This window comes from Ptychodera flava, chromosome 16 (genome assembly GCF_041260155.1).
Source record: "Ptychodera flava strain L36383 chromosome 16, AS_Pfla_20210202, whole genome shotgun sequence".
Classification (NCBI taxonomy): domain Eukaryota; kingdom Metazoa; phylum Hemichordata; class Enteropneusta; family Ptychoderidae; genus Ptychodera; species Ptychodera flava.
This window is the reverse complement of record NC_091943.1, coordinates 27,427,024-27,450,455: the sequence shown is the minus strand read 5'-3', so window position 1 is coordinate 27,450,455 and position 23,432 is coordinate 27,427,024. Positions and strand designations below refer to the sequence as shown.

The 23,432-nt window shown below is 38.9% G+C and overlaps 1 protein-coding gene across 1 annotated transcript in view; it reads right to left on the bottom strand.

Moving 5' to 3' along the window:
* Window positions 1-109: 109 nt before the first annotated feature.
* The window catches only part of LOC139114452 (serine/threonine-protein phosphatase 1 regulatory subunit 10-like), a 38,399-nt gene continuing 15,076 nt past the window's right edge, over window positions 110-23,432 (bottom strand). The window contains exons 4-23 of the mRNA XM_070676200.1: window positions 21,027-21,130; window positions 20,528-20,614; window positions 19,808-19,943; window positions 19,262-19,313; window positions 18,948-19,019; window positions 18,381-18,572; window positions 15,861-15,963; window positions 15,149-15,294; window positions 13,056-13,186; window positions 12,644-12,727; window positions 12,259-12,286; window positions 10,979-11,170; window positions 9,905-10,050; window positions 8,588-8,662; window positions 7,950-8,075; window positions 6,908-7,210; window positions 5,311-5,425; window positions 4,506-4,724; window positions 3,250-3,444; window positions 110-2,741 (exon numbers count right to left, since the gene is read on the bottom strand). Of these exons, the coding sequence (XP_070532301.1) occupies window positions 2,602-2,741; window positions 3,250-3,444; window positions 4,506-4,724; window positions 5,311-5,425; window positions 6,908-7,210; window positions 7,950-8,075; window positions 8,588-8,662; window positions 9,905-10,050; window positions 10,979-11,170; window positions 12,259-12,286; window positions 12,644-12,727; window positions 13,056-13,186; window positions 15,149-15,294; window positions 15,861-15,963; window positions 18,381-18,572; window positions 18,948-19,019; window positions 19,262-19,313; window positions 19,808-19,943; window positions 20,528-20,614; window positions 21,027-21,130 (2,646 nt within the window). The 3' untranslated portion in view covers window positions 110-2,601. The remainder of the gene's footprint in view (window positions 2,742-3,249; window positions 3,445-4,505; window positions 4,725-5,310; window positions 5,426-6,907; window positions 7,211-7,949; window positions 8,076-8,587; window positions 8,663-9,904; window positions 10,051-10,978; window positions 11,171-12,258; window positions 12,287-12,643; window positions 12,728-13,055; window positions 13,187-15,148; window positions 15,295-15,860; window positions 15,964-18,380; window positions 18,573-18,947; window positions 19,020-19,261; window positions 19,314-19,807; window positions 19,944-20,527; window positions 20,615-21,026; window positions 21,131-23,432) is intronic.

The window sequence follows — 23,432 nt, the reverse complement described above, 5'->3', positions numbered from 1 at the left end:
TGCTCAGTATCTTGTCAGGAATCGTATCTGCTATATGTCGACCAGGTGCTACGTACATTAAGAAAACAAACAAGCAAACAAAAAGTAGAAGAAAAGCAAACACGGCAAATTTTGTGTATAAAAAAATTTATTTCTATTCATTTTTTAGGATTCAACATCAAAGAGACATTTTTTTCCTGTAATTACAAACAAATACAATTATTTCTAGATACACAACAATTACTCTTATCCGAGTCACACATACAAAGTACATAGACCAAATATAGTAATTTGTGTTCGTTCGTTGTACGTACGAACACAGTAAGCTTATGCAAATCAAATTTATTTACAACAAACACACAGGTCTCCCGATTTGAAAGAAAAAAAATTATCTACTATCATTTTCCATTCATTTTTAGGAAAGTGTCTCGTATGTGATACTTATATGAAAGTAAAGCTGGTCGGCAATTTATGCCTATCCATTCCTCAACAAATAGCGATCTCGGTAGACGATCTAGCGGTAAAAGGGGGATCGGCGATGCAGAACTTATCGTTGTGGTGGGGACTGGAATTGTCTGTGCGATGCATATCATTCAAAGAGCACATTTCTTATTTCAGTGACAGCTGGATGAGCGGTCTCATGGTATGATGAGATAATAATATTGGACACTGCCTTTGGAAAGAATGTGCTGGGCAACGACAAGAGACCGGCAGAGTAGGCCTACCGATCAACGCCAAGGAAAGTGAAAGTTGGCTATGAACCCACTCAAACTCAAAATCTGTATTTGTGGCATCACTTTTAAAAAGTTTGGTAGACCTTCCGAATCGAAAAATTCTGGATATGAGTTTTGTTTTTTTGTTAGAGTCCCCCTTTTCAGCAGGTTTACAGAAAGTTTCCGAGGACAGACAAAAGCCAAGTAGGGAAGCATCTGGATCAAAATTTCAGGGCTGCCTATAACTTTAATATAACCACATCTGTTCAATGAGAGCTACAAACATTGCCGATTTTGCAGTTATTGGACCGTGAACTAGATTAATTTGATTGGCTGACAAGGACTTCACAAATCAATCAGAACTTTTGTGCTTGGCGTAGAGGATTGCTTAGAAGTGATCATGCTATTTTTTCAGCAGGTCCAGATATCTGCATAGTTAGTCCTAGACCCTTGTGTTTGTGCCAATGGTCAGATTTGGGTTTTATAACCCACCTCTCACACAGTATACTTCATTGCACCAGCAGCAGTAGGATTTTGTGACTAATTCTAAGCCAAGCATTACTATTAGCTTTATGGGGCAATTTTGTGCACTTTGGAGGGGAGATGGGTGGGGGCCAGTTGAAGTGGGTGCTCAATTATGTTAACCAAACCCATTGACGATATGGAGATGTTCTTGAAATAGGACTTCACCCCCCCCCCCCACCATTGTTTTGAGCTTGATTAAAATGTATTCAAAATCAAACGGTGCGGTTGACCTTTGTCAAAAGTCAAGGAAGCCATTCTGGAATTGATCATTGTGCAAAACAAAACAGAAGGAATTTCCTAAATTAATTCTCAAGGTGACCTTGCACTTCAACTATCTCTGAAGGGTTAAAACTAAATCATTACAGAGAGGTACAAGACACTGCCGCCCCATATCTGTAATACAAGGGCACTTCACCCCGCATTACTCAATTAAAATTTCATTACTGCCAGTGGGATTATTAATTTTCAAGGCTTTGAGATGATCCTTTCAGAGATTCTTGTCTGATCTTTCATATTCTGTGAGTGAGAAACTCACATGTACATGTTCATCTGCATAGCTTATTCCCCTTGCATGATTGACAAGTTTTGTGTATTCATTTTTTCATGCAGTGTGACCCTTTTCAACCCATTTCCCAGTACGGAGGTCCAAGCTATCAACTGATGACAATAGGGCCATACCAATGCCTGGTGGCAAATGTGGGGAAAATTGGGAGGAGGGGGCAGAGGGTGTAATTTATTCTTTCACCACACGATAAGCTCAGCATCCAGCTCTATTGTATCGTATCCACTGATGTCTGAAGTACTAATAATGCTGAGTGGTGTCTTGACTTCAATGTACACAATTTCTCTTTTCCATAAAACTAGACAGCCACCCTAACTCTAATGAAACCTACAGCCTAATTCTCTTATACTTTGAAAAAAAGGTTCCTTTTTTGTGACTTGCTTGTTCCTTACTTATGCTCTCACAAAGTAGGTATCTTTTCTTCAATTTTAAAAGTTTCAATTCTTCACTTTTATTACAAATATACCTCGTCTTTATGTACAATAGAAAAAAGTTCAAAGTTCAATATGAAATAAATATTTCTTTTTCTCTGCGAAGGTGGTCGACTCCAACTTCATCGCACACATTGTCAATATCAAAATCAATGATTAAAAATTAATTTATTTGTGGCTTTTCACCATGGCAACAGATCCATTGTCCAATCAGATGCCACTGGCACAACCCACATTCATTTCACATTGAGTACACAGATAGTCCGAGCTCTGTACAGATATCCTGATTTGTGAAGATTCCATTTTAAAAAAAGGTGGGGGGAGAGTAGGAGTCAACTTTGAACACATTCCTCATTGTCTCTGGGTAAGTTGGATGGTGGTTGACTGGCGACTACTGTGGTGGGTGCGGTGGTGGAGGTGGCAGTGGAGGTCCGTTTACACCTGGATGAATGAACTGACACTGGTCCCCGAATCGACATCCCCTTGGTCCCATGAAGTGATAGCACACCGGACGTTCTGACATGTCTCGACCTGTGAAACAAACAGGAGAGGAAAAATTAAAGTTGTGTTTTTACTGCTGTGTTTCCTTTTGCAGTCAACTCGCATGATCTCTCTTCACGATTAGTTTTGATGGTCTTTATTAAAGTGCGCCCTCTATGGCCAATATCAATGTTATTCTGAGGGGGCTCTTTTAGATATCGTTTCCTTGAAGTGACAGATTCTCATGCATGATATCATATTTTCAACTTCTTTGGAAATCAAAGTAACATCTGGCAAGATAAACTACCCTTATTTGTAGATCTTGCAAAGCAGTATCACTAACAAATATTGAAATCATTGTTTCAATCATGTACACTGGAAATGCTGCCATTGCTGAAATCATGGCGTTGCATTTGCTGCATACACAAAGACATCTTGGGTTGCAGTCTAATCTTGTCTGTGTTGGTATGACAAACTACATGTACAGAAATGCATAGAATAACATTGTGGAAAAACTGGATTTAAGGAAGGCGTAATGAAAAGCCAGCAGCTTAGTTACCTCTCCCCCTGCTGCGTCCTCGAGGGCCCCCTCTTCCGCGGAATCCACCGCGACCCATAAAGCCATCATCTCCTCTACCTCGTCCACCCCTGCCTCTCATGTGACCTCTGGGACTGCCTCTCATTGGTCCAGGTGGTGGGCCTTGGTGGTAGGGACCCTGATCAAATCCTGGACCCATGGGTGGACGTGGACCACCTATGGTAGGAGACAGAAAATAAACAAGAAGTGTTATGAGAACAGAATGAGTAAGTAATGACCTTCTTCCCACCAGATTAATCAGTTACAATCGGGTAAAGTAGGTTAATGGCCAGATTGAAGATTACCAGGATGTATTATAATTCAACATTATCCTACTAGGTATAATTGTACTTATGTACCATTTAACCCTTTCACCCCCAGTTCCCTGTGTACAGGTCCAACTTTACCACAGAAAACAATGGATTTGGGTCAAACTATAGTGGTGAAAGGGTTAAGGGACCCATAGGCAAACAGTGATTTCTAATATCAGAAGAATGTTGCTTAGTGTTCTTAAGGTGCGTCAAAAACTCTAAAGCCTTGTCCCATATATTATGTATTTTGAAAGATGACTATTTAACCAACCCCTACAGCTCATAAATGAAGATGATTTCTAGCTTCACTTACTTTCCTCTGACATACAAAAATCACTGTGATTATTTCTCACAAATGACATGATCATGATTGTAATTTACAGCGGTGTCACACACTGATTTTCTGTATAGCATGATTTTCATGCTGATTTTGGATGATTTGTGCCGGAAGTGATTGATGTGTATTGACGCAGGAGATGTAAGACCAGCAGCACACACCATGTTTACAAATTTTCTGTCACTAGCTGGTTTCAAACTAACCCATGATCTCAGATCTGTTCCGGAATTGACCAATTCATTCACCAGCGACTCCAAAACTGTCTCACATGTTCAGATGACAAGATGCTTTTTGAAATGCCGGATCATAATTGCCAGTCTGTTCATCCCCGATTCCCAGTAAAATGGTCCAAAATCACAGTTGATAACAAAGGGTTTGGGCCAAACCATGGTGGTCAAGTGGTTAATGTTGGAATTGCTTGCATTACATTGAGCAAAGAACTAAGTGTGGTCTACTTTAAATGTGTGATGCAACACTGCGGACCATGAATTTCTGTTTCTCAACACAGAGACCAAATCTTGCTATCAAAAGCAACGGGACTAAACTGAACACTGATTGGACAGGAAGGTTTAGATGGGATGCAGACATACCTGGTCCACCTGGCAGTGGGAGAAGAGCTTGTCCGTGTGGATGTGGAGGGCTAGGTCCATGCATATGCATTGGTCCACCAGGTGGCATTCCCATTGGTGGCAAGCCGCCAGGTGGTCCATGTGGCCCAGGTGGCATGGGACCAGGTGGTCCGGGCTGCATGTTGCCCTGTGGCGGTGGTCCTTGCATGTTCCCCTGGGGTTCTTGTTCCATGGGTGGACCTGACAGAACAAAAGAGCATTACGAGAATTTCATACTTTTTAATTTAATAAAAACTGAAGTCGATTTTGTTGTTGTGTGTATGTGTTTGAAATGCTTTCAAGGCAGTCAACATACATTTTGAAGAGAAAAAAGCCCAAACGCTGATGTCCGAATCCAACATCAGTGTACGAGTTTCACAAACGTGTATGGTGAAATTTATACAGTGTTAAAGCATTAGAAGATACCTAACATGACACTGACAATGGTCTGTCGTGCCGGTGTACATGTACCTTTCACTTTTGTCAAGCATCAGCTGACCCTTCAAGAAGATCACTGAAGGGAAACTGGCTGTGTTTCAGGGAAGAGGTCACTCATATGTACAGGATGAAAACTACAGAGACTCTGAGATCACAATCCATACAAAACATGTTTTTTTCTGGATGCACTGTTGTGAGTCCAAACTTATTTTGCCATAGTTGGTGTAAAGAAAAGATTGTAGACAAAGAAGTGTGGTGCATGTGTATATAGACATGTTTGGGAGGGGGGGGGGGGTTACCCTTATCCCAAGACACAAAAGAGGAAAAAGAGAAGAGGAAAAAGGCTCACCTTGTGCGGGCAGTTGATTTTTGAAGGGTTCTAGGATTTCCTTCAGTTTGTTTGTCATGTCCTTCTCCTCCTGCATCTGCTGTGGCGTTATGCTCTGAGTGTTACTGGATGATCCCTGTCAAGTTCAAGGGCATGGAAAGAGAAGGAACAATCACATTTCCACGGTCAACCAGTGTTCTGTTACTTGTTTGTCAGAAAGAGGCAGTCCTGACACCATTGGGTGTCAGTGCATTTGTATGACGGGTGATATCGGAGGATTCATCAGCTCACCCCCATGTCACTGTAAACAGCTCCAAACTTAAAGCCCCAATAGCTGCGAATGCGTAAAAACCGATATCAAAATATCCTCAGTTTTCTGAGTTTCTTTGAATAAGACCCATTAAAGAATGAAAAAGTGTATAACATTGTCATATGTGTCAGAAGTGGCATGTACATTCAAACGTTTTAACATCATTTTAGATTTCCCGCCATTTTCAAAAACTTATCTGTGATAGAGAAAATAAAGATTACAACAACAAAACGTTGGCCATCATGTGTTACACATCCACGTAAATGGCATCACGCTTGTTCCTTATGATCATATGTATGAGCAGGAAATACTAAATTTTGGTACTTTTCCATGGGGGCACCATTTTATGAGTGCGGCACCTGTTCATTATTTAACCTGTTAAAACGTGTAGGCATGGTCCAAATCAGCGAGCAGTGATACCTCCATAATGTCCTTCAGTTAGCACATTTACATGAACCAACTTTGGTTTGAAAATAAAATCATGAAAATAATGCACATCATTCACAGCTATTGGGTCTTTAACAATAACAACAGTGAGTTTGGACCAAACCATGGTGATGAACAGGTCAAAAAATCTCATATGAGAATCCAATGTAGTCTTGCCAACAGACTGTATGATATGAACATGAGTGGTTTTACGCACATACGGAATACGCACAAATGCAATGCTAATCATACAGTCTTCTTCTATTCTGTAAGTTAGTGTCCTACAGCAATACTAACTAGATGTCTGTTTCAAAACGGATGCTTTCTGAATTTTTTAAAGGGTGCGTGCAATCCTTATGAATATTCACATCGACTGACACTTTGCAGTAGGATGCAGTTGCCTGTGCCTGGCCACAAATTATGATCCCTCATTGAGTTCTATACCGGTGCTTGGCTGAAAGCTCGTATTGCTGGGCTCGATGACTGTATAGTCTTTATGTTAAACAGTATCACGAGATTTGACATTCCAGACTGTGAGATTGTTACCACAATTTACACGAACGAGAAATTCATACAGTTTGTCTGATACGCGCTACAGGAGATACTGTGCATTTAGTAATCGAAACACACGCTCACTAGTCCAGTATTGTTGGCAAAATCAACTGCTCTTGATACTGTATGTTAATTAGTCATACACGAGTAACCAATCAAATCGACTCTAGACTGTTGTTTGCAAATATATGTTAATTTATGCATGCATGAGTGGCCTATCATATTGTACTCATAAACTTGAGAGTGTTGCCTAGAAAAGGAAGGTTGTTAGTATGGGCACGGAAACTTGCCAAGGAAAGGAAAATGTTTGTTAAAACAACGATAACTTACCATGATGGAGGAGAGTAAATTCTGGACATTTTTGACCGCTGTGTTTGGTGAGGGTGGCTCCTGGGAAGTAGGAGGAGTAGAGACCACAGGCCCTTTGGCTTGCTGCATGAGTGATGCCAGCGCTGGTGGAAGATTGGAGCCACCGCTGGCCATATCTTGCTGTTGTGACTGCATATGCTGCATCTGTGCTTGCTGTTGCTGATCATGGCTGTAGTGCTGCTGCTGCTGTTGTTGTTGCTGTTGCTCACTGGCCATTATTGTTTCGGCGTATCCATCGGCCGGTATCGCATCCATGGCTGACTCCTGCCAGGATCAAAAGTGACATCAGATTCAGTAAAACAGTTGATACTACACTGCGTAAGTAAAGACAGATTTCATTATTTGTCTTTAACCTATTCACCCCATTTCCTCGTGTACTAATCCATACTTTCCATTGAAAACAATAGGTTTGGGCCAAAGCATGGTAGTAAAAGGTTAATCTTCAAGCTCACATGACAAGGAGCATATCACTCCACATACATGTACTACACTAACAACATACTCAATCTACACAGCTTGATATAGTGTGCCAGCTACTGTCTGACCTTTCACCCCAAGTTCCGGTGTAGAAGTCCACTTTTGTCATAGAAAACAATTGGACTTTACAAAAATCAGGCGATGAAAGAACTAATAAATATCATTTCTTTCTTTAGTGGCTACAGCAATTAACTTTTATTGTGAAGACAATTTCTTGAAAAGAGTCCCGCAACCTCTAACCTTGCTATGACACACTGGGCCATTGACACTCAAGTACTACGCGTTCTCTGGTAAACACTGAGACTATGACAACACTGAGGAGTACGTTGAAATACACATTGGCATCACGAGACATTTGCAACATACTGTTTCCTAGGAAACATTCACCTCATACAGAGTGTTTTGCACAACTTTAGCATCAATACCATTGAGAAAATCTCTGTGAAAACACAGCACAGAAACAGAACGTGCTGCTACCTGCAAACTAGTGAGGAAGTTCAAGGGCACAATGACATGAATGACTTACATCTTCCAGAGGGATTATCTTGGGTTCTTCAGGTTCCACTGCCTCTGGGTCCGGTTCATGTGGACTGTCTGGAAGACTGGCTTTGTCAAAAAAGATCTCCTGCAGCACACTCATTTCCCTTTCCCTCTGTCAAGTCAGAAAAGAAAACAAGAAACCCACACTATATGAGTTCACATCTGCCATGCTCAGGCATTTTCTCGTTCACTCTCTCTAAACCTCTTTAAGTATAGTCTGGAATTTTTATAATTTGTTTGGGCTCAACAAACAGTAGCACAGTCTCTGCAATAATTTTTTTTTTTTTTTTTTTTTGGAAGGAAACATGACCATCAGTGAACAGCATGTACTGAGAGGCCTCTGAACTCCGACCCCCTGGGTAACCTATGACTTCATATAGAGATTTAAATCCAAGTGGGGTGCAAAGAGTTAATAACTTTGTGGTTATATTTTCATTTCACAAGCTACTTTCAGCAGGCAAATCTCTAAAAATGCTCAACTTGTCAGGAACATGTTTAGACACAAGAGATGTCACAGATACATCACTTGGCTTAATTCTATCTCGTTGCACTTGATCAGAACCTGCTCTCAAGAAGGTCAGTACACAAAACTTGAACATGAAAGTGGGGGAAACAATGACTGACCTGTGTGTCTTTCTCAGTGCTGTTGAGACCGGGTTCCATGGGTGATGGTGGAAGATCAATGTAAACTTTCCTCCACTGCAAAAAAAATCAAACCAAAACATTGTCAATGAAAGCTGTCAGTAACAAAGTTTGTAAAGCTACTGTGACGCCCCATCTTTACATAACGGTTCTCACACATGATGGCAATACTGATTAAGGTAGAACGCGCCTCGGGGACAAATATTCAGACTCTCAAACTTTTACAATTGTTTTCTGATATACCACTTGTGGGGGTTCACTTTTCAGCTCTTAGTGTAAGAAAACTTTTCATCTGCTTAATTTTTCGAAAATCGAAAATTTCATTTTTTCTCCATGGAGTTAAAGGGGAAGTTTACCAAGGATGATTTTTACATATGTGCTAGCTCTGTGATCACTTACCCCGGAAAAGCTATTTTCGCCATTTATAACTCACGCAATTCAGACTCTCAAATTTTTATAAAAATTGTCTGCTCTACCGCTCATGATCATTTTGAAACTCCTGTAGTAAGTATAAGTTTTAACTTCCTTATAGTTTTTATTCTTGATTTTTTGAAAAGGATAGTTTAGAGTTTCCTGACAATCAGAGTGAGCAAAAGTTTAACTCTTTCAGTTTGAAGTGCCCACTACCCTAGGGTTATACTTCAGAATATTGTGTGTCATGGGCAACAAAACAGCCAACTGTCCTTTCTTAGAGACCCAGCTCAATGACCGACATCCCACCTCCAATTTCAAGACAAAGTAATGCTAAGTTCAATTTGCAAAATCCTGTAAATTTGGTATGTATCGAGCTGAGAAATGGCGGGCTTCTTTTGCTCTAATTCTACACGAATAGCAATACCAATGTGATGTCTACAGGAGTTACTTTTCATCAATGAAATGACACTTTTTGCATTAACTCCACAAGTAATAGTTCTTGTACTGGTTCCATGATGCAGTGCGCGCTAGTGTATACAAATTGCATGTTACTCAAAGAACTTTTTAGCTGTGTTTAGGTTATACGCAGGTATGTTACATAGAACACTGGCATATCTACACTCTGACATATGTATTCGTCCCAGATGGATACAAAATACACCAGACATTTATGACATTGCAAATTTGTGTCATTCTTGTATAACAATCCTCGGTCCAACACAAAAATCGGTATGTTTTGTTGTTTTGAGTGTGTAAATGGGATTTGATACAGCCATAGCAATGCATTGTGGGATAACAGGAAAAAGGTCTATAGGAAAATATCTCAGCACGTTTTGATATAAAAATACGACTTGAAAAACCAGGAAAACAAAGGGGCAAACTTACAAGCATATATTCTTTGTTTTTGGCTTCCACTTTGTGGTTGTCATCAGTAATCTTCATCCCTCTCTTGGCAGACTCCATGGCTTCTTTCTCTCGTAACATGTCCATGTGTGCCGCGTCACGGAAGTCTTTCACATTGTTCACATTCACTGTCAAAAAACAAAAGTGTCGATGTCAGTGTCATGGCCACGTCTCATACTTAATTACACAGATTAAACCGTAGTTTTGGTTATAAACAAATGATTATATACATACACCTGCCATTGAGGAGAATCAAATTTTTGTGTGATCTAGAAATGCTGTATTGAATGCCTGTTGCATAACATTGACCACGTCCTGGTACCGAACACATGGCACCTTATCGGTTGCCCTCATGCCTTCACTTTCAGACGGTTTCATGGGACCCATTGGACAGACGCCGGGATCCGTCTCATGCTATTTCCATGCAGTTGCATAGGTGCATGTATTTGTCAACCATTAACTGAAAATACCACCCTCTTATCTTTACACCATGGTGTTCCTGCGATTATGGATTAAAAATCTATGAGTATCTGAGAGTTTACACAGTATATGAGAGTATAAATTGAAGCAATAATATTTGTGATGTTGTAATTTGACTAACTTGCAGAGCGGCAAAATATTTTGAAGCACATGATGAGAATATCCTGATTGTTGTTAATAGATTGTACTTTGCATGGCAAGAAACATTGATCTTTTGATCATTCTGTGAAAATTTTGTACTGGAGATCGTCCCATAGGTACAAAAGTAAATTCAGTGACTTGTTTTGTTTCAAAAGCTTTTACATCACGAGAAGTTGTTTGGCATTACAAATGTCATGATGATTTTCTCCAAAAAGGCATTCTATTTTAGGCTGAAAAAACATCTTAAAACTTCACAAACATGTAGAGAAAATATATGGTATGTCACTCCACAAACTGTACACTAATGCCATGTAACCGTTCACTAATGCCATGCTCTCTAATAACTGATGTGTCACCATCAAATGCTAGGTAGAGAAGACACCACATCACACACTCACAGAATCCAAGGTCAAGATCTCGGCAACTGCAGCTTACCTCTCTCAGTCTCATCCATTTCAAAGTAACACACTTGAACTAGTTTGTCAGATTCTGCCCAGGACACAGCTTTCTTCTTCTTGGATTGCATTGTCAAGATGCCTGTCCCCTCCGACGATTCTCCTTCCTCTTTCTTGGAATTGCTATCTTTAGTGCTCTCTTCCTCACTCTGACCGGCAGTGTAAAATCGAACTGAAGATCAGGAAATACAAAATGTTCAAATTTAGTTTCAGGGGCACTTTTCACCAACACTGACAGATGTATGAACTTTTCACTACCTTGTCTGCAAATTAGGGCAAAGAGGATTGACTGAATTGCTCAGGGACTGTACTTGAACACACACATGGCAAACAAAACTTGTTGCTTTTGACCTGACAGACTTTGAACAGCAAATATTTCAGACCAAATTGCAAACAGGATTAAGTATGATGCATACACATATACTTATGTCATAACCATGGTATATAGTTGGTGCAGATTTGCGCATGATGATTGAAACACAGGTGCATCCATTCTCCACTGAGTGTAATGAGTGTTTGTCTGCAATGCACATATTTCATTAATCCATGGCACCTTTAATCCTTTGAGTGCTGTAATTTTTTCCCACCAAAACTTAGGTCTAACATTTTACCAATTCATATGGATTTTTCTGTAATTTTTTTGAAAATTTTGGACCACATGGACATCAAATTTCATTGGATAGTCTTTTAATCAAAATTTTGACAGAAATCTGAAAGGGTAGATTTTATAAAGGCAACAGAAATTTGCTTTGCTGCTCAAAGGGTTAAGGTAGGATGCGTTTCAGGACAGATATTCAGACTCTCAAGTTTCTACAACTCTTTTCTGATCTACCACTTGTGTGGGCTCATTTTAAAGCTCTTGGAGAAAGAACAAATTTCTCCATCTTAGTTTTTCAAAAATCAAAAATATTATTTTTTCACATGGATTAACACAGGGAAGGCAGCCATTTGGAATTTCAAATATCACAAAATATTGGGTAATTTGTTATTCAAGTTCTAAACTTTGTATGGTGACCTCCGACTTTTACTGTTGATTTGATAAGAGAATGGTTGCAAGTTTCATTCAGGAAAGTTTGAGCAAAAGTTTAAGTCTTTCACTTTCGAGGCGAACTCAACCTTAAAGTGTGCAAATGCTTCAAGCATGAAGAATTCAAATCTGTGTCAGATTTGAGATGTGCAGATGGAGGTACAAAAACTAATAGCACACAGCAAGCATACTACAATGAATCTGAATATACTAAAATCAGAAGTTCTACTCACTTTTTGGCATTTCGTCCTTCACCTCATCCTGAAATGTACATTGCACAAAGATTGGTAAGAATTGACATATCATGCAGTATGAGTGAATTGTAATATTACACTGTCTTACAGAAAGCCATACAAACAAACGCTCATACAAAATACCTTCATTTCAGTAAGCATTTCTACATACGGGTTTGTTTGAACCGCTATCACGTGATTTTGGGGTGTACTGAATCTGTCGGACACAGTGTGTCCATTTTATTCCAGAATAGAACAACTTGTACAGATCAGGGCTTACATTTCAATCAAATCTATCAAAATACTGGTGGTATGGCATTGTTGAGCTTTCAACATAGAAATAAAAGTCACAATGTCTACAGAGGATTGAAATGCTGACTCATACCTCTGGAGTTGGAGTACCTGGCCTGTGCTCTGTGTTGTCATCATTGCCTCTACCGCCACCATTACTTGATGGGTACCCCGGAATCTGAATAATTCAATAACATAGAATTATCAATATGTTTTCATAGGAATCTAACTCAGGTACATAGTTTCCTCTGACATGTATGCACTTCTTTGTCTGATTTTGATTATATCACATGCTTTTGAATTGTTTACATGACCTGGAGAAACAAATCGCTGAATGAAAAATTAGGTTCACATTTTCAAAGATAGAAACTTGTTAATATATCCAAACACCACTTTTGCCTGTTTTTAATCTGTTCTCCCCATTACTCTTTCAACAAGTGCATACTCACTGTTGATATTAATGGGTTTTTAAGCCAAACCATTTTAGTGAAAGGGTGGATACTCACCTTAGGTGCTGTGGGTGATGTGGGTGTTCCGGGTTTGCCACCTGCCTTGGTCTTGACCTTCTTTCTGATTGGTGCAGCCGGTGCATTGAGGGCATCCATGAACCCTGAACTCTCATTGATCACATGAACAGCTAGAAGATACAAACCAATAGAAAGTTCAGGTACAGGGTCTTTACATCCAAAGAAAAATTAAATGCCGGGACTTTCAAGGACTTTTTCTGCCATTTAAAAGGACTGTTTATGGTCCAACACACCATTTCAAGGTATCAGTTTTACAAAATATCATTTTCACAATATCATGAAAGATCATAGATTTCCATGCAAAAAATCATGAAAGATCATTTTGTGATTTTCCCAGTCGATGGATTGTCAATTTTCCAGGACTTCATTCCATTTTCATTAGGCTTTTGAAGGATGTTCCATGAACTTTCAACTTAAACGATTTTCGAGGACTTTTTAATTAAGGAGGGTATGGACCCTGAGAGTATAATGCACTTCGGTGACAGATTTTATTTGGACATGCAATTTTTCAAAATGCTTTTCTGATCTGATGCTTGCATGGACTCATTTTTAAGACTGTTGAGTTTATGGAGTTATCAATGTATCAGTTTTGTTGAAATTGAATAATTACGAAATTTTCCCCATACAGTTGACACTTGGTACTGTGGTCATTTGGGAATTCAAATATACAGAAATTTTAGGTATCTATAATCCAACATTGTGTAAGAAAACCCCTAATTTTTTGATTGTGAAAGAAAAAGACATTCAGTTTCCGCGTTGATTCATACTTCCTCACTGGTTACTTAGAATTGCAAGCATTGGAAATGGAAATATATTATTAGACAGCCTATTACAGCATGTATTCCAGGAAGTGAGAGTGAAAGTGCACTCTCAATGCTATCTTCATGTCCACTCTCCCTCACATCCTACATTTATATTTAGTTATATATCTTAATATATTTTGGTTTCAGTCTTTGCTCAGAATGTAATTCTGATCAAAAATATACATTTTTTTCTAATGGAGACGCTCGACTCAAACATTACAGTAAACTGAGCGCTGTGAAAGTTAAATGAGAAAATCACATATCAAGCACATTTACAACGGTAATTGAGAAGGCATCGAACTTAACCCATGCACTTTTTTTCAAAGCAAGATTTCCCATCAAAGATGTCATGAAAACCCCCTCATACCATATATTTTCACTAACAAGAGAATCTAAGGTTTAGTATGGTAGCAATAGTTTACAGAAGGATGAAGGGGTACATACTTCGGGTAGAAAACATCAATTTTGGTATTAATGATAAAAATTCATTTAAATCAAAAACTTGACACTACTTTTGAAATTTAATACCACATTTAAAACCAGGTTATGTGTAGAGAAAAAACAACAATTTTGTTCCGCATTATCTAATTTATGAGTGGCAGGGGTTGAAAGACTGACGTTCAAAAAAGTGATTAAAATTGTGATAAGCAAAATTGAAATGACTCTTATTCGAAATGTAAGAAATTAATTGTCAAACAAAATAGTTGTTTTGTTGTATAGTATTTAAAAAACATAATGTGAAAATTTCACAAAATTTGACCCGGCCAGAGTGGAGATAAATTTGCTTGAAATATTGAAAATGGGGTGAAAAAAGCCAAGAAATCTGGTGATTTCATACATTTGCATAAATTTACGCTTCTTTTCTCTCCAAACCTATGACTGCTTGTCATGCTGGAAGTTGAACTCAACCAGTATTTTCATCTTTGGTTAAATATTTAAAGAAAATCATATGAATCTTTCTCAAAAGAGTGATTATGAGCAAAATACGGTATGTTCTGAGCAAGCCATCTTTAGTCTGTTACTCTATCCACTGAATAAATGAAAGAACAGAAAGTCAGTAAATCATTCTGGATAGTAATAAAATACATCATTTGTTTGTTGTTGGGCAGGGTGGCCGTCTTTACATGCATGTGTTAGTGCCTACATCTGTGCAAGTTTACAGGTACTCGTGCTTGTGTATGCATAAATGCACGTTGAAAGGTGCATGTGAATTTGCCTGGATGCGAGTAAGCATACAAAACCTGAAATGTAATGAAAGACTGTACTCACGTTTAGGCTTTGCAGGTATGAGTTTAATTTTGCCGTGAGTATTCACCGGCGTTGTTGACGTTGGTGAGGGTGATGTAACTGCGGTGGTTGGCATCGAAGGCTTCAGTTTCTTTTCCGGCGGCTGTATTGATTTAGCTGGTTCAGAACTGGAACGGAGCAAAATTCACATAGGAAAAAAAATTACATATGCTCTTCACACAGAATGCCTTTAAGTAATCATCATCAATTGCATGTAAGATCTATTTCAAATATGATGCTGGGAGTATTAGTATCATCTATGACCAGTCACCATGGTGACAGCCTGACTACAGCCTGAGTTGGACTATGTTACAATGATATTACAAGAGTGACAATGCGACTGAATGGCTACATGTACCACTCTTGAATGCAACTCTATCGGCATCACAATAACCATGACAACAAGGTCACTGCAGTCGCCACCGGACTTCCACAGCTCAACAGTATGTGCAATCACCATGGTGACATATAACTATGGTTACCAGAGCACAGTAACCGCTTTTCCTACACTCCTAACTGATATAAACTCTCGATTACCATTTTTAGATATTTGTCAGAAGACAAACAACCAAACAACAACCAAAAGAGAGATTTCTTTTGATATCTACCACAAGATGGGATGTCTATTTCACAACGACCATAAATGATCACTGTGGTAACACCACAACAAACAAAACAGAGTGCCAATGCTTACTTTGTCCTCTTGGGAATTTTGATGTTTGGTGGTCTATCCACGTTATCACTGATAATCTTCTTCTTTAGCTTGATTGGAGGTAACTTAGTCTCCGTTTCAAGACCTTCAACACAGGAGACAAATGATAGTTGAAAAAATTATTGAACTTGGAACCGATGTCAGGAAATTATATAAAAAAAAAATTTTATGCTATGAATTGTAATTACAAACAGCGCTATTTGAAGTAAATAAATTTTGAATAAAAGAACACCATTAAGTCACAGTTACAGCACTCGATGCCTAATCGACTGTCCTGTCAGTTCACATATTGCATTTGTGCTGTTTGTGTTGTACTCCTCAAATTTTTGTGGCAGACAAAGAGACACTTTATTTACATTCATACAAATGATGGAAACAAGTCATCGAAAGATGACACAGTCCCCGCTGTTTACATTGTTTGGAATGTTTAGTAGCTGTAACCTACTGATAATTGTGTTAATGTTGAATTCTGAGTATCATGTCAATAACATTCAACATCTAAGAATTCCTAGGGTTTCTGCGAGCCCTCGAGGCAAATATCTCCCTTGCTCTGCCGTACGGGAAATCGGCAACACACGGCCCTTCCATTGAGAGCAACATCAAATTATCTACATTGCCGTCGGAAAATCTACTACGGGCTCCTGTTTTAGCAGCTGAAGCCCTTTTCGCATGCAACCAAGGATACAGGAATTACTACTGCAATACATGTCAATTGTCGAACTGCAGGAAACCTTTCCGCATATTCTTGAATTAGCAAACGACATGACTCCGAGTTCTCAGCGTAAACTTCGCTTGTCTGAAGTCGTTTCTAAACGCGTTGCCGTGAGTGCTCACGTAGTCTGATCCAAGATGATCGATGAAGTTTCAAGTGCCTCGATACCGTAGTCACGGAGTTCATTGTCAATCTCTGGGTATTTACTTGCATTTATGACTTTGTCAAGACACAATAGGATATTAGTACATGTAGTACAGTTGGCAGGAAATCGCTCCTCCGTTCGCTGTATCAAATGTTCGGCGCGATGAAGCGTCGACGCGAGTTTGCACAGGCAAAGCGGATGACGCAGCTCTCATTAGCATATGTCAGGTCGTGTGGTTGGCTTCGATTTCTTCTCTGAACTCGCGTTCATGATTCCTTTACATCTAACACTGTCCGTAATTCTGCGATGGTCGACTGTATCATTGGTTGTATTATCGAAAGGTTGCATTCATGATTCCTTTACATCTAACACTGTCCGTAATTCTGCGATGGTTGTATTATCGAAAGGTTTGCATCCTGACTATGAAAGACAAAATTACATTGGTCAATGATCGGCATCATCAACATGCATGTCATGGCTATACGAACGAATATTGTTTGCTTCAGCAAGCCGTCTGCAACGTTGTTATTTGCGGCATTCATCACCAAACTCCAAAAACAGCGCGGGCCTTCGCACCGTTACGCTCCACCAAGGGATAGCCATCGGGCAGAGCATGGCTCCTTCAGACTTTGAAAGTCGACGTTCTTTCTCGAGTGTTTTATTTCGATCCCGTACTAGCCGTTCTTTCAACTTCCGAGTAGCGAAAAAAGTTGAATATTAATGACGGTTTTTCGGTACTGCATTACTTTGCGGACGGCATCATTCGTGGCCAATGCAGTCGACGTCGAACGCCGCCTTCATTTTTTCGTCCCGTCATGACGGAACCGTCTGATCCCAAACAGATAAATAACTTCGTGAAACAGCAACATTTCAGAGCACGGTGTTCACTGCATGTGATCACCAGCGATTCAAATCGTCTGACCATACCATTATTTTACGGGAGCCCGCATAAACAACCGTAGTGCTTGTCAACGATGACGTTTAAAACTGACGAGTTGACATTTTTTGCAAATTACTAAAGCTTTCTGTGGCTCTCGTTCATCACGACAGACAACGCTGACGCCTAAAACTCCTAAAACTGACCAACCGAAACCGTCACCAGTCCTGCGAAATACCTTTTGGAATCGACTACAACTTTTGCTAGCGTCTCCCCCATAAATAATCGTACAGTCCGGTGATTTACGTCATCAGTGTATTAACATGATCCAAACATTGGCTTCAGATTCGGATTCAGAGAAAAAAAGTCTGAATAAAAGACATCAAGAGTAATTTTGGTGACTAAATTGAATTATTTGAGATAATAAGAACTGTGCATCAAGAGACCATATGGTACTACATTTATGCCCAGTTACAAAACGATCGCTTCACAGATGCCACAGAAATCGTTGATGACAGGTGCACGGACGTAAGGACGCCGGGACGGACATGACCTAACCCATAAAGTCCCCGCTTGCGGGGACCTTAACAAGAAGAACACATGACCCAATGTTTTTTATTAAATTTTGTTACTTTTACAGATGGGTGATACAAAATAGCCAGACATCGAGATCATGAGGACTTAGGGTACATGAAATCTAAAACAAATAGTAAACATACAAGTGTTGAAATAAGTAAAAATAATAGAACCATTGATATGCCAACTCACCTGTCGACCTGAATTTTGTATGTGCTGGTCCCACGACTTTGGCAGTGCGTTTCTTCTCAACTTTCTCAGTCTTGGGTCCATTAACGTTGCCGCTCTCACTAACTTTGACACTACTGCTGCTACTGTGACCGTGACCATGACTATGGCTGTGACCTGACTCTTTCTTCTTTTTCTTTTTCTTCTCTGGTTTTTCTGTTTGACAGAAGCAAGGGGAAAACCAAATGATGTTGCTGTTGATGTACTTGTTATCACACAGCAGCACTCATGACATGAACTGGCAGAAAATCTGCCACCAAATTCAGTTTTAATGATGAGAAAAATCTGTATTGTGGCAAACTTTGTGAAAAGTATTTCTTTCTAGAACAAAGTAATGTTTTTGGAATTTTGCATGATGAGAGATTTCCAGTTTTACCCAAATGGCAAACTTTTAAAGGTTTCCAGGACGCAGGGAAAACAAAGTTCAACTTGGTCTACAAGGGCTACCTTAGTAAGTAGCCATCACCAACAGCTGAAATCAGACATTTGAAATTTTAGAAACTTCCTAAATCACCTAGGTCTTATTCTTACCTGTACCGCTGGAAGAGGTTTTAACCAAACTCATCCACACCGACACCAAATCACCAGCTAATGACTTGATTTCTGCAAGGGAAAAGTTATATATCAGTTTGATATTTTTGTGAAGATAACCTACCCTTTTGGGTAGAAAATACATACTGGTACAATTTCTCATCTGAGAACAATAACTTATACTTAACAATTTTCTCTAATCCTATGTCTGTTTGATTTCATGACTTGCTCTTAAACACTATCACACAGAAATGAAGATTTTTCGCGTACATTTCTGCTTAAAGTAGCGATATTGGAAATACTGAAATACTTACTTTCCGTGTATTCCCCTTTACTAATCTGCCTGATAACTTTGGCAGTGTTGTTCTTCAAAAAAAGGGAAAAAAGTAAGTTAGTTTGTTGAAACAACTGGTGTAAATTTGCTGCAGAGGAAATATTTTATACATGCTACTGTCATTTTTTGGATACACTGACAGGCAAAGTGCTGGCAACTGTAGTCGAAATATCTACAGTGTCCGGAAATTGCTTCCTTGCAACAAAGTTGTATTACCTTTTATGACAGCCAACTGTAGAAGTTATCAAACTGCTAAAATCCAATCAACATATTACTTGCCAAAAGTGTTGGGTACAGCTTGTATAATGATGAAGACATACAATTTTACTGAAAATTGCAAAAAAATAGACTTGTCTGTTTAGTAGAACAGTCTTTGGAGTGGGACCAAAAATAACTGTATTCGTGATCAATGCTATATGTCTTTCCAATAGCAAATACAAACATACCAGTGTTTCCTAAAAGTAAACATCTCAGCATCAAAGTTGCCAACGAAACAAGAAGAGCTAGAATGCATAGTGACAGTTACCTGTTTAAGTGTGTCAATGGTCATGGGAAGCTGTTTAAAAATTTTCATGATTTCTGCAAGCAGTGACGCATTCTCGCCTTCTTTGGCATCAATCAGCCACGTATTCAACACGTTCCATCCCCCTACCTCTACAAACCTGTCACAGGGTAAGGACAAACACAGCAAAAACATTACGGATGAAGTACGAACTAACAAAGAGCAGAGTGCCGATGATTCAAGTCAAATTTGTGTATGCAAATTTTTCAGCCATTTTGTATCATTCCTTGGTTAGCGATGGGCTTTTCTTGATCAGACATTTGTCAAGTGCAATTGAGCACAATTTTTAAATTGGACAGCTGTACAAGAATTTGCTCATAACAACAATGGCAAATCTTTTACTTCCTCTAGGTACCTGTCTTGTTTTTTTTGTTTATAGATAACTGCTACCTCATCAAAGAGCATTGGAACTGCATAAAAGAAGTTGTGAAGTGCTAAACTCATTTTCAAAACAGTCTATTAAATACAATATATATATATATATATATATATATATATATATATATATATATATATATATATATATATAAGAGATATAAGAGATACTATCAGTTTTTTCTTCCATGACATTTCTACATTGCAAGTGGGAATTTATTTTCAATGCACACTTGATTCAAACATATCCAGTAATAGTTTTAGTTCAAACGAGAAAGTTAAGTACTATCAGTGGCTGTATGAACTTACTTATCTAAAGTAGGTTTATCTGTTGTAACTTTTAAAATATTACAGTAAGTACACCTGCTGACCAGCTTCTTTGCATCTCTCATTAAGCTGAAATCAAAAAGATTGGAAGAATGTCAAAATTTGAACAATGAACCGGTGACAGAAAATGTTACCGGTGCTGTTGATGACAATATGGATGCATTTTGAACCAGGAATTGTAATGTGTGGACATGCTCTGTATTCATGTAGATACAGTTCATGATAGGATTGCTGATGCACTCTCACATCACTCATGATCTTTGTTGATACAAAACATTTTTTTTCTGATTTCTTTTTGTCCACCATCCTTGTTTCAACATGTATTAATGACAAAAATACTGTGTAAACCCATCAAAATTTGAACTTTCATGACCTGCTACTCGTAAAATTTTATATAAGATTTTCCAGGAAACTGTCTGCCTTGCTTACAGTAAGTGAAATAAACATTCAAAGTTGTTAAATTTTGCTGAAGAAGACATACCTCACTAACCGCACAACTTCTTGTGGGGACTTGATAGCGCCTTCATGTCCAAGTAACGGTGACAAGGCCTTGAGGAGCTGTAGGGGATCTACAGCATTTGAACTCTGTGAGGGTGAAAAAAAATACAGAAGAGAAATTAGATGCCCACTCTGTTCTTGTGATATTCCTATATCATGCTAAACAACTAGGATGTTTAAACTGGCAATGAACTTCTACTGGGCCTTGTAGATTTCTGAACCGATTTCACTTATCCCAACCCATTCCCCCTTTCTTAGCCACTGGACCAAGGACTGTGTTCATGTGGTTTCTGGCTTGCATATCCACGAGACACCTTTGGACACTGAACGCAAGGGCTGTCAAGGTGTTACAAGACTGCTTGTGTTAACTTGAGCTTGAGGGGGATCAGTCTCAACATCAGTCTTCAAGAATCCCTGACATATCAATATCAGGCTGGAAATTTAACACTCATAGATTTTTGTTTCTGGTTTCATCTGCTTGTCTTGATGTTCATCTGCCCTTAGCAAATCAACACACACTTCAACATTGATCTGCTATGGCACTCATCCTGTTTCAAGTTTCGATTTTTTTGACAATCTCAGTTGTTTTAGGTAACCATGTCCAATTAACTTTCATGGGCAAATATGGGAGTAGTTCCAATTTGCTTCTTTGATCTGTTGACCACTTTGGAAATCTAACCATGTAGAAATTGACATTTTGCGTTGTAAACACTGCACAACACTGTCGAAACTACTGAACGCCAAATTCATGCACAAGCTACTAGTGTGTCAGCATGCACATTAACTTCTCACATAAAACACTACTTGCAATTCTCAACAGTGATCCGGCATACACATCCACTATGCTGTCCCTTCCACAACCTAATCCATGTCACACAACTCTCACATGGATTGTTTGACAAGCCTACACATACCTACACACACACTCTCACCAACACATACCTCTACACAGAAACCCATAAATAAACACCCCCATGTAGACACATGCATGCATGATCACAAGTGGCAGGCCAACTCACATTCAGGACTCACAGAAAGATCACATGAATTCGCCATACTCTCAACTCAATTCCCTTCATTAAATAACACACAACAAAAAATAAGTTCTGATATATGATCTTTATTTCTTACTTATTTTGAAAAAAGTACAGTGCTTCTTCCTTTGAAGAAATTTCAATAGATATCACAGTTAAAAATGCAATACAAGGTCATGATGGGCAATACCATTGAAATGTTCCACATTTCAAGTCGGGGGAAGAGTACAGTAGTTATTTGTGTTGAGCAAAGCATTTGACGTCTCTGTGTTGAATCAGATGGACATGTTCTCTGTGGACAAAGTGTGTGTGTATAATGGTATACTGTTTACACATGGTGAGGAACTGTGATTGAAACAGTCACTCGGCGAGAACATAAGAATAAAATTTTCTGTAGGAGCCAAGGGACTATGATTATGTCAGTGATGATAATTAGGCATATACATCACAAATATTGGACAGAGATTAATTAACCAACTAAACCTGTTGCCACCTGACTTGGTTTAAGCACTCGGTTTCAAACAATAGGTGGGGGTAGGAGAGGGCCCAAAGAGTAACGCAAGGTTGGGAAAGGATTTGTCCCCCAAGACTACATAGACATGAACAAGGACAAGAAAGAACGTCAAGAAGAAAGCAATTGCAACGATTCTAACACTCCCTTGTATGAGGAGGACAGTGTTTTGATAAAACATGGATTGGACAGATGTACTGACTGAACAAATAAACTCTAGCTGGATTATGGATGTGTACAATTTCAGCCATGGAAGACCCACCCTCACTCAATATCACAGAGAATGTAGTTTTTAGTCAGATCTATCATGATAATGGTTTAGATGTCAATGAATGTTGGATATTCCATTTGCAATTAGTATGTGCTGGTAGTTATATTGGTCAAACATGCAGGAAACCAGTTGTTTGAAAAACTGGCTTCCGTGCAACTTTCAAAGTCTACCTTATACAGGATAGAGGCATGCCTAATCAAAACTTCCTCACTAAAAGTTCAATTCAATTTCACATATAATCAGAGAGACAATTTATAAGGGAAATTGTGATTAATGTGAGAAATATGCCCAGAACATTCTGATTCAGAAATTCCTTGCTTCCCTTGGGCAGATCGGTGTTTCCATCAGTAACAAACCAAGAATATCAAAATTAGTACCACATAAAAAAAAACACCAGCTTTCTGAAGGCCTCCTACCTAACAGGTTGTCTGTCTGCTGAAAGTGGTAAAATTCTCTACATGGAAAGCAATCATTCATTTCACATTTATTAGCATGCTTTCCCTCTTTAGCAATTGATGCCAGACTGGATCATTGCATGAATCTATCCAGTCTGTCACAATTGGATGTGCCATG